We start from the raw sequence: 14,036 nt of genomic DNA on the forward strand, positions 1-14,036 counted from the left end.
AAAAAAAAAAAAAAAGAATAAAATTAGCACCCAAACAACCGCACTTGCTGAAGATATTGGAGCTTAAGTGGTATCTACATACTGAAGATAGAGAGCACAAGCAATAATATTTGGCTGAAAATTCTGAACTTCAGACTAGCCACCAGCCAGATACACTAACTAATTTCATTCCGACAAAGGATAATTTTTTCAAGGATCCCTTCCATTAAAGGAAGGAATATTTTGGGGGGAAGGAATATGTCGATTTGTACACAGTAGCTCTCGGTGTTTGGGACTACTAGCACATAACAAATTAAGCACAGAGCATCCGGTGCCCGCCAGACTGGTCTCAAACACACTCTAGCTTGGCCAGCCTCCCCTCTCTTGCCGTTGTTGGTGGTCCTGGCCTCCCTAGCCATTAGGCAGCACACTGGCCGAAACTCCGGAGAAGCCAGAAGCTTATATCAGGGCCAGACTGTCTGTGCACACGCCACCCGGGAGCGCTACTGCCACGAGGTACCCAGACCGGAACACCAAAAACCAGCGTCAGTGCCTCCTGAACGTCCCGCCAACAGCCGTTGTGAGCGCAGGACCTGGGGTAAACTCACCTGCCTTCCCAGCGAAGCCATGGAACCCAAGCGGCGAATAACTGTGACACCGGAAAAGGCGGTGCTTCCCTGCTCAGAACGTCCGGCCTCCGATCTGTGTCCGCCGCACTCCCCAGGCACGGCGTTCTTGGTTCCGCACGCAGCCAAGCGGGTGGTCCCATGTGCTCATGCCCAGCCCCTGCAGCTTGCAGGTGCAGTTCCCCTTAGTCGGGCATACATACTCAGCTGCACCAGGAACAGGCAACACTACTGGGTTTTAAAACTGCTCTGCAAAGTATAGGTCAAACTAAACTACCCCGAACCGCACGCCATCGTTTTCTGTTGCGAAACTACACTCACTGGGGCCGGTGGGGAGGAGGAGGAGAATATGACAAAAACAATCACCTGTGTTAAAGATTGTACAAGGCCAAATAAGCTAACGCTGTAATTGTGGAATTAGGATCCTGCAGACCAGAACCAAATTATCATGGATTATTCTTAGCCTTTTTGAAATTCATTCACCGTCCACCCGTCTAACCTAACAGCGTTGTGACTGTGAATGCTTTTAAAATATATTCCTAAACCAACACTGGTTTTCACCAATCCAAAAGCTAATAGTATCATCAGTTAATACCTAAGACTGAGTTAAGCGTTTTCCTAGTTTTGCCTTATCCTTCTCATCTGTGGTCCCCACCAATGTGTCTGCTAAATGCCTTGATTTATGGCTTTATTCCGTAACTGGTAATATTTCACCTAACTACATGGTGGAAAATCTTTTGGAGCAACCAAATTTGTGTTCCTGGGCTCATCTTTGGGGTCGGTAGTTTTTGATGGACACTGTAATACGGCAATAAGTCCTCAGGACAGCCCAAAACTCTTCCTGAAACATTGGATCCTGACCCAGATAAAAGTATTTGGTAAATTCTATTGTTTAGAGATTTGTGTTTAGTCAGCAAGATGGCTCAGCAGTTAGACACATGCCACACCAGCTTGATGCCCTGAGTTTGATCTTAGGAATCCATGTAAACGTGAAGAAGCAAACCCACTTGTCGGCCGCCTTACCCCATCCAGTGGAAATAAGGAGGCAAACAACGAGCCCTTCTCCATGCAGTTTAATCGGGAATCTTCATTTTTTACTTCTTCTTACTTATCCCAATAATCATAATCCCTTTCCTTAGCTAGCTTCTTCTCTTTATTCTACTAATAATCTCTCCTCTCAGCCTCCCAAGTAGCTGGGACGACAGGCGTGCACCACCACCACCCGGCTCATAATAATCGTCCCTCTAACCCCAGCTCTCAAAGGTTAAATACTTTCCCTGGTCCCAATCAGCATCAGCTACGTGGCAAAGCACAATAGGCTGCAGGAAAATCATGCCAGCTTGCATCACAAACTAGAGGCACTCAGCTTCTCCAACTAAGGGCTTGATTATCTCAATGCTCTCTGCTCTGACCGGAGACCAGGTGTTCAATATATATGTATATAGGGTGGCAGCTGCAGCTCCCCATACCCACTCGTCCTCTGACCTTCACTAATGGAGCACATGCCCATAAATATATTTTTTAAATCTGTTCAAACCAGAGGCCTTGAACCAGCCCAATGACTCATTGCAATGAACATTTGCAAGTAAAGCTGTCTGAGCAAAATGTTATACTTTGTGATGCACTGCAGGCTCCAAAGCAATTCAATGTTTTATTTTTAATTTTTATTTTCTTGGGGGGGAGTTACAAGGGTGAGGGGCAGACATGGAAGGACTTGGAAATGAGGCAGACATGGAAGGACTTGGAAATGAGTGGGATTTGGATGCATGATGTGAAACCCCCAAAGACTCAATAACAAATATCATGTTGAGGGGGGAAAAAAATCTATGTTCAGCATGAATACCTAGCCACACACACCAAAAGTCAAATGTTTTACAGGCTGACAAGATGGCAGTGAATAGCACCAACATAAGGATTGCAGTTCAGACCCCAACACCCACATCAAAATCCAGATGTGGTCCCATTAATGCCTGTAATCCAGTTTAGCCAAAAAGAATGTGGGTCTGGTTATAGGGAGAGACCCTGTCTCAAAGCAAGTCACAGACGACAAACTGTAACCGCAAATATGCACATATACATACAGCTCACATACAAACGTGTACACACACAAACACACACACATGAAGGTGTTTGCCTGTTTTTTTTTTTTTTAAAAGAACATAGCCCAAGTAATAAAATTACAGGGAAAATGCCAACAGAATCCTCTCAGCCTAGAGGTCTGGCTTCCCCAGGAGATGAAGCACTGAAGGTTCCAAACCCATCTCCATGCACTAAATTTGCATCTTAGGCATGCTCAGGCAAAGAGCCTGGGAAACTTTGAGAAGGGGAGAGCAGTAAAAGGAAGAAGTTGTCTTCTAACAGCCGCCCAGATCCCACCACTTCTGAGCCGTATGTATTTCTTCCTGGTTTATCAGCTGCTCCTGAGAAACAGTATCTGGCTACTGCATCGATAAGCACATAACTGCTTTGTGCTAGACAATGGTCTAGTGCGCAAGTGTTCAAACATATCTTTTGACAGAAAGATTCTATATAGGACAGGAAAGTTGTAATCTGTATAAAACTAAAGAATTATTTTTGTCTTAATTTTCTTTCTAAATAAATGTTATTTAAGCCTTTACATCTAAAGCCTAAGAAAAATCTATGCCTCTCCACCTTTTTGAGAACAATCTAGAACAAGTCAGCCAGCTCTGAAACAGTGGTAGCTAAAACACAGGGTACTGTGAAAATCTGGCAGCATCTTCAGTCCTCACAAAACTTTTCATTCTTGAATCAGATTTGAAATTCCATGAGAAAAATTACAGCTGCTGCCTCACAATTTAAGACTTAAGGCTTTGTTTATTTCTGTTTTTGTTCTTCTGCAAAGAACACCCATAAGGCATTCGACTATAACCAAAAGCTTTAATGACTTTTTTCTAACATAGAAATGGTTCTTGGAAAACTGGATTTTGTATCTGCTGTACTCCTGTCTGGAGTATCTGCAATTCTGCAATACCTTGTGCTCTGTGTGTAATAAAGACTACAAGGGAAAATGTTTGTTTCATTCTTAGAAACAAAGTCATCTAAAATCAAAAGCTAAAATGTCACTAACTTCTGGGGACTGGGCCTAGAAACCCTCACACACAGACACTGGTAGGGTTCAAGGCATTCAACTAGACACAAAGGCGCAGTTAGAACCAGTCACATAGACCAAGTAGAGCTGAGCCAGTCACAGGACATCTGAAAGTACTGATAGGGCATTATGGACTGACAGATGGCTAACAGGCCTGAACCCGCAGGCCAAACCAGGAGAGATTTCTCTTTAGCTGTAGTAAATAGGGAACAAATGGAAAAGCAAAGAAAGCCAAGTATTTCTCATGTCCCATACAATCCCAGCCAGTGTAACTGTTAACTAAGTAACTTTAATTTAGAAAATGTGTAAGAAAATAAATAAATGTTCTCGCCATTTTTGTCTGACCACCTCTATAGACTCCACACATCTTTCACATGTCACATGTACCAAGTCAGTGGGAAAGAAACCTACCAAAAAGAGCTGGGCATGGTGGCACACATCTTCAATCCTAACGCTTGGGAGGCAAGTGCAGGCAGATCTGTCAGTTTAAGGTCTACCTGGTCTACAAAGTTGAGTTCCAGGCCAGCCAGAGTTACATGGTGAGATCCTGTCTCAAAAACTTACAAGCAAAGAACAAAGAACAAAAATAGAGAATTTAAACACTCCATATGTCTTTCTGAGACTTACAACTTAAAGATCTTTAATAGCACAATGTAATTGAACATTAGAATGATTTTCAAGGTTATAAAAAAAAAACATGAATTACAAGTCTATATTATAAACCTAAGAAAAATAGTATCGCAGGCTCTTGTAGCATTTGCACAGGAATCTATAGAAGGGAAATTCACCCTTCTTCACAACTTCCTTTCTCCAGGTAGGAAGCCCTGAAATCCATACAATTTCCCAAACCAAGTGGAGAAGAGCAGGAGAGCTTGCTCAGCCGACTGGCAAAGAGGGGTCCTCAAGATGCAAGCAGTGCTGGTCACCAGGAGTCTCCCTGGGAACAGGAGGCCCACAAAGACCCTCTGTCTGAGCCACTGCACTTGGACTCCTACTCCCCAGCTCCAGACTTACAGCTGACTGCAGGCCACTTTCTGAAGGACAAAGAAGATAACACATTGCATGCTAATTCTAAGAAATTTTGTTTAGTACAACAGAATGAGAGGCAGTGGCTTCTGAAACCCAAGTGTGATATTCTTGAAGTATAGAGTCTGCTAAGATGCTAGTGAAGGGGGATGCTAATCTCCATCCTGGTTCCCCAGGGGCTCTGACTTGGGGGTAGGAAGCCTTGTCTAAAAACACATGGCCCCCATGGAGCCCCACAGCATCATGGTCAGCATCTGTACCCTTATCCCTCTATGGAGTAGACAACTAACTGACTCTTCAAACTGTTGCCTTCCCACTCCTCCGGCAGGGCTACTATAAGCACTTGTCCTCCCTCTATGGTCCATACCCACACTCTGAGCCCAAGTGGCATCTAAGGGTCTCTACATAATCAAGCCCTATCTTTCAGGCCAGCCACAAATTCCTGACACATGGATTTAGGACAGAAGGAGTATCACCCAGGATGGATGGTTACCTTCCCACCCCAAACAAAGACACTAAGGAGGGGAAGAGGAAAGGGGACTGAGACTTCTCACCTGGCTGGTTGGTCCTACACACCTCTTCCCAGGTGTAGTTAGCAAGGTTCACAGGCTGTGTCACCCAGGGGTCCACGATCAGCTTCTCCAAAGTGGTTCGCTGCTCAGGGCAAGGCTGCAGCAGCCCAGACAGAAGACTCATAAGTTCTAGGGACATAAAGAATACAGGAGAATCCAGGCCAAAGTCAAATGGAACACATCACAGACCTGTAGATTTCAAGCTCTCCTGCCTCACAGAGCCTCCCACAGCAAGGAGGCAGCCAGGAGTTCTAGGGCATCAAAGCCTGACTGACATACTCAGCAAATGCATTTATGAACCATCGCCTCCAAAGTAGAAGTGTATAAGTTGAGATCCAGCTCACTCAAAGCTCAGACTGTCTGCTTACAAGGTATACTGGCTACTTTTAGGTCAACTTGACACACACTAGAGTTATTTGGGAAGAGGGAACTTCAATTGAGAAAAATGCCCCCACCAGACTGGCCTGTAGACAAGCCTGCTGGGCATTTTCTTGAATTGATGTGGAAAGACCCAGATCACTGTGAATGGTGCCATCCCTGGGCTGGTGTTCCTGGGTCTATAAAAAAGGAGGCTAAGCAAGCCATGAGGAGCAAGCCAGTAAACAGCACTGCTCATGGCCTCGGCATCAGCTCTTCCTCCAGGTTCTAGCCGTTTTAGTTCCTGCCTTGACTTCCCTGACTTCCCTGAGTAATGGACTGTGACATGGAACTGTAAGCTGAAATACTTCCCTTCCCAAGTTGCCTTTGGTCGCAGTGTTTTATCTCAGCAACAGAAACCCGAACTCTGACACAAGAGCTCTGGCTGTGAGTGATAGGACATGCAAGAGAAAATGGTAGCCAGCTGAAGCACCTCAAATCAGCCTGTGGGGAAGTAGACTGAGCTCTAACAGGACCCCAACCTTGATCTGTATTTGGGTCCTATTCCTCCAAATATATGTCCGTGTTGACCAGGGCCTCCCTGAGCCTCATCATCAGGAACCCAATCTGTGTAATAAGAACCCGTGGGACAGAACAGTCCACCACATAAACCGCAGCATCTTAGGGAGTCACAATTTAGTAAAGCTCCAACTCCAATGTACTACAGCTGAGTACACCCCCTCCAAAGTACGTGTGCTGGGGAACTCAACCCTAATGTGACGTGCAAGGAGTAAGCTGTTGGGAGGTGGTGAGAGTTTGAAGAAGTCACGGCTAGGAAAGACAGATGAGCTGGTATCCTAAGAGGCAGAAAAGACCAAGCTCCCTATCTCCAGCATGAGGACATAGAAGGTGCCATCTACAAACCAAAAAGAGGTCTTACTGAGAACTGAACCAGCCACCACCTTTACTCAGACTTTCAGCTCCTGCAACTGTGAAATCTGTTATTTAAGGCCCTATCTGGGATTCTTAAAACAGAGGTGTCCAACCTACACAGAGGCTAAGGCAGATTGAAGATCTGCCACCGTGGGTTCTCCCAGTAAGTGACTGCTAAGGGCCCACAGGATGCCAGAGTGGAAGGGGCCCCAGCTGACACCTGACACATCTGCCAGCTCCATGAGCTCTGAGAGGCTCCAGGCCCCTGAGGTGCCTGCTCCAGGGCCCTGAGGTACCAGCTCCATGGCCCTGAGGTGCCTGCTCCAGGCCCCCGAGGTGCCTGCTCCAAGGTTGGGAAGCTTTCTGGCCTCTTGCCTCCCTGTCGTTCATTACAGACACAGTACCACTTGGCCTCAAGGTGCTCTCACATCTGCTCTCAGGGCTCATGGTATGGCTGACATTTTGCACGTGAGCTGCTGACGATCAGTCTCCTTGTGCACTGACACTACCCTCCTCCACAAATGGGGCTTCTGACCTACATTAAGCATCTGACCTTATAGATGCTGCTACAGAAAATGTCACTGACAGCTAAGTATCACTCCCAAGAGGGCCTTGAAGATCCAAGGAACAGTATAAAAATTACCAAAATGATTTTGAGTCACATTTAAATTATTATGTTCAGATCAAAATGTTAGAAAAATAAAAAAGAAAGGCCAAAGAGGTCATCAGTACAGACAGAGCAGACAGAAACAGAAGGGCCAAGTTGCCTGGCAGTGCTATCATTTGCCACCTGGCACTCATGCTCACCTTGGGAAACCAGGAATGGGGGATGAATGACTGCCTCCATGGTCTCCTCCACCTCACAGAAGGGGTTCTCTTCGAAGATGAGTGTGTATAGGGTAACCCCCAGAGACCACATCTCCAGCTCTGGTCCTCTGTAGCTGCAAGGAGGAAAGGAGAACATTTTAGAGCCCCTCTGCACTCACTCCAAAGCTCAATGAGGTAGCCCCCAAACCCTAAGTGCCAGAGCCTTCCAACCCCAGCCAGAAACTCACATTCTCACAGTCCACTCAGGGTTGTCCCAAGAAAGAGACCCTCTGTATGACCAGGAAGAGGGATTCCCAGAGGTGAGGAGAGCAGATGAATGAGTGGCAAACCACAACTTGGTCTCACTAGGGGCCTCAGGAGCCAAAGGCAGCATCAGAACAACATGAGAGGAAGAGATGCTCAAAGCAGAGACGAAACGTAGTGAGAGCTAATGGGTTAGAGAAATGAATGGTAAGATGGAGAGGCTTATCAGGAACTAGGCCTGATAGAAAGAGCCTGCCTCAGGTAAGATGTGAGGTGTTGCTATCCAAACTTCGCCTATGCTACCAGCTTCCTGGCAGGTTGGTTTTAGCCAGCCTGAGATTGCTGACCCCTGGAGCAGAAAGGTATATATATATATGTGTGTGTAATATGTGAAGTACAGTATATGAAGAAGGAAAAATGTTCTTCAGAAAGGCTTTGCCTGATGAGATGCAGGTGTGTATGTGCGATGTGGAAGGACGTAGAATGAGACAAGGTCCCACCCAAGAGGCCCATAAGCAGACCCAGCACACGTACAACTGAAAAGGATGGACAGGGAGTGGAAGGCACAGTGCAGACAAGAGACAGGCAGAAGGCACAGTACACAGACCTCTGAACACTGAGATGGGAGGTCCATAGCCTGAGTGTGGAACAGCAGACCAGCCGCACAAAGCATGTATAATGAGCCAGTTTACATGCAGTTCCTCTTCAATACTGACTACATTTCAACCACTACAGAACGATACCAGAACAGGACACTCACTAGGGAACAGTGGTAATGAAATCAGATCTGAAGAGAAACTCCACCAACTCCATCATCTCTTGCTATGGCAGCTCTGAACACACACACGCAGAAATCCTCCCGGCCCCCTTCACTCTCTGTGGTAGTGCAAAGCCTAGACATGCTGCACACAGTACCAGCCTGGCATGAATGTGGCTGCAAAAGGTTAGGAAGAGCAAGCTCCAGAAGTTAGTGAAAGCTACTGGAACATTCACTTTCTGTGACTTCAAAAGTGCCATGAGAAGACACAGGCCTGGGGCCCTGGCTACCCCTGCCCCCACTGCTGAAGGTTTCTCACACAGGTGTGGTAGTGGTTGAGTAGACAATCTGGACCTGATCAAGCCCAACATGACATCCAGCTTTGACCATACCTACCTGGTGACTCTACACACTATTCTGTAAGGCCATGTAGAGCTAAACATTCTGTTGCTCTGACCACTAACTCTCTTCCTGAGAAAATAATATATATTCACCAAATACTGTGCAGGTAGAGGTGGGAGATACCACTGTGTGAATGTGATTTAAGAAATCATTTTATACACTCACGCCTCAGTTTGTATGTGAAGATCACAATCCCTGCATGCACAGTATAAACCACAGTCAGCAATTTCTATGCAGCCCCTGCACACATGTTCTATGGCCCACAGGCTCCCCAACTACAGAGCACCAAACCCCTTTACCCCAGAGCCTGCTTCCCCTGAGATTAAAGCATCTAAGCACCTGAGCCCCGACAGGGCCTTCCCACCATTCCTCATGCCCCCACTCTTGTTTCTTAGTCTTCTAGTTTTCTAACTTTCTGTAACATCAAACCACAAACAACAGAAAGCTTAAATAGTAGAATGGACCCCCTATGTCCATGTCTAACTACCTATCTATTGCACACTTATTTGCAGAATATTACCTTCATTATGCAATAAAGAGGCACACACTGAAACCATTTCTTCCTAAAATCACAGCAGTCATGCATGGGCTTTATGTAAGAGTCAAGAGGAGGGTAAACTAACTTCAAGAGCGTGTGATACGTACGGATTTCCAATGAGAACTTCAGGTGCACAGTATTCGATTGTTCCACAAAAGGTATAAAATAGTTTGCCCCTCTCTAAGTAGGCAGCTGAGCCAAAATCTATCAGCTTAATCGTGAAGTCCTCGGCAATCACAATGTTCTCATCCTTGATGTCTCTATGGATGATGCCTTGGGAGCGCAGGTATCCTACAGCAGACACCAGCTGGGATCGGAGGAAAAGGGGACACTTCAAAGAGCAATTCAAGTAAAGCATGCATGTACACTAAATATCGGCAAGAAAAAAAGAAAACCATCAACAGAAGAAAGATAAACATTCTCCAGTGCATAGTTCTGGGTGCTGGAGATGTGGTTCTGCAGAGACAGGAGGCACAGCAGCTCTGGGAGTGCATCTCGGTGCCTCACACAGAGCAGAGTTTGCAATGTTTCCACTGTTACTACTAACTAAAGAAAGCCAGCAGACACTTGCCCCATCACCATCTCAGGAGCAAAGACGGCAAGTCGGCATGCGCAGGCACTGTGCAGATGCCTCAGCTCCCAGACGCAGGCTACAGTTCAAGGTTAAAGCAGGAGCAGGTAATCCTGATCCTAGCAGCTCCTCTGCATGGTCTGTTCACCACTGACTACTGTGTAGATTAAGTGGCCTCTGCAGGAACTAGGCTATACATAGGCACTCTGCCTCTGGGAGACAGTCATCATAACACCTAATTGCCCAGATACTCTGTGTCTCCTTCAATAAGACTAATTATACCACAATTTGGATAGCAACTGGAGCAACTAACTTTGTAATTTCATGGACATAATCAATCATTTTGATCTTTAGAGACAATGGTATACTTCCAAATAAAAATCTTTAAATCAGAAAGATAGTTAATGGCATGTCAAACTAATCAATTAATAAGGAAGTATACATTACAAACCCTTGCCTGCATATTTACATATACAATTTTTTGAAACACACAGGCATGCATGTACATATACATGCAAACATATATATATGCTTAACATTCATAAATATATGAACACGTGCCCATGCATACATAGACACATACATGTTGGAGCCCAATCAAGAGAACCTGGTTCAAGGGAGAATCTTGCTATGTAGCCCAGAGTGGCCTTGAATTCTCTATGCTCCTGCTTCAGCCTCTGCAGTGCTGAAATTATAGATGTGTACTGTCACATTTAGTCAGAAACCATATTTTTCATAAGACTGCAATGTCTCTCTACAACTAAACTGTACCGAACTCTTCGTTCCTTTCTACAAGCCCCAGCTGGGCCTGGTACCTATGCAGCTGCACACTAGGCTGCTCCCTGGGGTAGTACTGCTGTCCATAGGCTCTAGCCCCATCTCTGACCAACAAGAAAGAAGGAAATATAGACAGAATAAGAGATAGATAATGGATGGATGGATGGATGGATGGATGGATGGATGATGGACAAATGACATCAAGGAAGGAAAAAAAGAAATACATAATCTTCTGACAGGAAATGCGAGGTGGGTAGTGGGGCATTCTTTTGGCATTTCATAATGGCTGAAACACACACAGAGAAGTCTGAGAAATTTTCAGGAGTTTACAACTTTGAAGAAATGTTAAGCTTTCATGAGGAAGCACATCACTTTCTAGAAATAACCAAAGCACAAGTATGCATGCTCTCCACATTTCTGGGGCCTTTTCACTATTTAAAACAAGAATCGCTGTCTCCACCCTCCTTCCCCCTCCTGGTCCTCAGATTCCTTCCAGATTTGCTGGTCACCTTACCAGTTCTAAAACTCCAGCAGAGATCCATATACATTTAAATACAAAAGCAGATCAAGACAAACTTTTTGACGTGGGATAGCTCAAACTGAAATCTTTACACCTCTTTAGATGATCTCTGATTTAACCCCAACAGCCTTTTCATGTAGTCACAATAGTGTTTTTAACTGCACACATTAAAAGGTTAAGGCTGTGCACAGGTCACATGGCTGGTGAGAACACAAAATCAAAGACACAGAACTCACAGCAAATGACGACTTTGTTGTTTAATGTTTGTGACTGGTATATATATATGAATAAACTTTAATCACTAAAATATACTTCCTGGACAATTCCTTCCAACCTCTCTTTCTCTTACCCCATCAAGCCCATAGCTGAAGGCTAACAATGGCTCACAGAGGAAACCATCTACATGCCACTAATCTTTGCAGCCAAGGAGCCCAAACACCCCACCCCACATCCAGCCCGCAGAGCGCCGGCCCACTCTCACTTGTCGGAAGATGTAACTCGCCAGGGGTTCATCCAAGCAGGGATGGCGGTCAATGAAAGCAAAGAGGTCCAAGCCAGAGCCGTGCTTTTCCATCACTAGCTGGAAGAACCCTTGGTTTTCGAATATATCCAGAACCTGAAAGAGACAAGGCCAGGTCCAGCTTTGTCTAAAAACAACTCCAGTCAGCAGATCAATGTTAAAGAAGCGCCATGACGGTGACAGTGCATAGAGAATCAGCATCTACCTTGATTATGTTGGCATGCTCCACCTTGGACAGAATCGCAATCTCTAAAGTAACTCTTCCAAGTTTGGGATCCTCAACCCAACAATCTTCTAAAACCTTCTCCTTCTTAATAAACTTCACCACCACCTATATGAGAGAAAAACAGAGTCCTCTACCATCTGCTAAACCCAGTGCCCACCACTGCCTTTCTACCTCCCCAAAGACCCATAGCCATGTAAAAAGAAATGTAGCAAGTCCCTGCAACAGGAGAAGAGAGGGAGGAAGCAGCTGAATAAAAATGCTGGCAATTTCTACTTGTCTATTATGGGCAAGATGGGATGGATGGGGGGCCCTGGAGGTGCTGAGAAGCCATGGCCAATGCTGGAAAAAAGAAGTGTCAGAAACCTGATGCTCTATATAACCCCCAAGAGAATGAAATAAGGGTAGAAAGTAGAGAAATAAAGAAAACTGTCATCATGAGAAATGTGAGTAAACATGAGAAACATCACCTGGCAAAAATGGGACAAAGTTCCATTGTAAAGAAAGACTGCATGTCAGCCACTCCAAGACAGGCTTGCCACTTAACAGATTGGCTGCTACACGGAACGCTAGGAATACAGGTAAAGCAACCACCTTGGGTCAAAATTCCAACAATGCCTATTTATGTATCAGTTGAGAGACACTGTCATGCTCTAAGCAGGCGAGCCTCTGAGGAAGTAGAGTGAAGTGCATCACGGACCAGGGAATGCTGAGTGCCCAGGAAAAAGAAATGATGAAACGCTAAGTGGATAGGTACAAGGGAAGGACACTGGGAAAAGGGCCCAAAAGTGCTGATCTCTAGGAAGCCAAGCAAGAGCCAGGGTTGGGGGTGAGCGTGGAGGAGAAGTAGCAGCCGGAAGGTTCTGTGCTATGCAACCAAGTCTCTCACACTCATCTGGAGAGAAGAGATAAGGTCTAGATGAAGCAGACAAACTCTGATCAGGGAAGGAAGGCTTGCATGACTTGCCTGGGAGAGAGATGTGAGGGAACTCAGAAAGAAGAGGCAGAAGCAAGCCCGTGAGGTTCTGAGGAACTGAAGAGGAGCCCAATGCCCAGGAAGGGAGGTCAACAGTCGGCCTCTGTGCAGGTTAAGACAGCATTAAAGATGCCTGCTGCCCAGTAACCTACACAGACCAAGAAGACAAAAAGAGGAGGGCGTTCTCCAGGATCTACCACACATGCCTCAAGTGAGTTCAGAGACATAAGGAAGATTGATTTTTAAAAAAAAAAAGAAAAAGAAAAAAAAAAAGAATAAAATCTTTTAAAATAAACTTTAAGCATCCAGACCCAAGTCTTACCAAGCACCAGGCAAGAATAAAGAATACAAACTCCTACATATATCCTGGTAATTTTAAAAATATATATATACAATACATGTACAAAAATATAGTAAACAAGTCTAATACCACCACCACCCCCGAAATTCTATGCAATGAATTCAGCATCTCTTCAGGATTCTAAGTGACTAGAGAATCATCAAGTTTAGGGCTGGCAAGAGAGCTGAACAAGTAAAGATGCTTGCTGCAAAAGCTGATAACCTGAGCTCAATCCCTAGAACTCAGACAGTGAAAGTAAAAAACCAGCCCTTCCAAGTTTTCCTCTGGCCTCCTCAAATAATATATAACAAATACTTATCCATACATATACATCATACATGCACATACATACGATAGTAATAAAAATCTTTGAAACACATCTCTCTAAGTAGTCCTGGCTGTCCTGGAAATCACTATGTAGACAGGGGTAGCCTTGAACTCAGAGATCCACCTGCATTTGCCTCCTGAGTGCTGGGATTAAAAGCACATGCTACCACATCTGACCTATAATCAAGAATTTTTAAATAAAAATAAATAAATAGAACATGCAACAACTAATCAAAGCTAGCAATGCTTTGAAAGATCTTATACCTAACCAAGGATGGACTTCATGAGCATAAGAGAATCTATTAGTGTATCATTATATTAAAAAAGGAAACAGGAATACAGTTATGTAAATAAGTGCTGAAAAGACATCATTCGATGGTTGATTCGATGAGTTGAGTGGTTACTCAAACTC

The 14,036-nt window shown here is 44.9% G+C and overlaps 2 protein-coding genes across 10 annotated transcripts in view; both read right to left on the bottom strand.

Annotated features, from left to right (window-relative positions):
• Positions 1-716, bottom strand: part of Mterf4 (mitochondrial transcription termination factor 4) — a 60,474-nt gene extending 59,758 nt beyond the window's left edge. For all 6 annotated transcript variants that reach the window (XR_004118018.1, XR_004118017.1, XM_031368483.1 and 3 more), the window contains exon 1: positions 588-716. Coding sequence is in view for 4 of the 6 variants with exons in the window: in XM_031368483.1 (XP_031224343.1) it covers positions 588-608 (21 nt within the window). In the remaining 2 variants the exon portion in view is untranslated. The remainder of the gene's footprint in view (positions 1-587) is intronic.
• A 3,607-nt stretch (positions 717-4,323) lies between these two features.
• The window catches only part of Pask (PAS domain containing serine/threonine kinase), a 32,278-nt gene continuing 22,565 nt past the window's right edge, over positions 4,324-14,036 (bottom strand). For 2 of the 4 annotated variants that reach the window (XM_031368489.1, XM_031368485.1), the window contains 6 exons: positions 11,964-12,089; positions 11,720-11,854; positions 9,478-9,677; positions 7,410-7,543; positions 5,295-5,441; positions 4,324-4,748 (listed from right to left, as the gene is read on the bottom strand). In XM_031368489.1, the coding sequence (XP_031224349.1) occupies positions 4,591-4,748; positions 5,295-5,441; positions 7,410-7,543; positions 9,478-9,677; positions 11,720-11,854; positions 11,964-12,089 (900 nt within the window). In that variant the 3' untranslated portion in view covers positions 4,324-4,590. The remainder of the gene's footprint in view (positions 4,749-5,294; positions 5,442-7,409; positions 7,544-9,477; positions 9,678-11,719; positions 11,855-11,963; positions 12,090-14,036) is intronic. The other 2 variants (XM_031368486.1, XM_031368487.1) reach the window with 2 other exon arrangements.

The sequence above is a fragment of the Mastomys coucha genome, unplaced genomic scaffold, assembly GCF_008632895.1.
Source record: "Mastomys coucha isolate ucsf_1 unplaced genomic scaffold, UCSF_Mcou_1 pScaffold14, whole genome shotgun sequence".
NCBI lineage: Eukaryota > Metazoa > Chordata > Mammalia > Rodentia > Muridae > Mastomys > Mastomys coucha.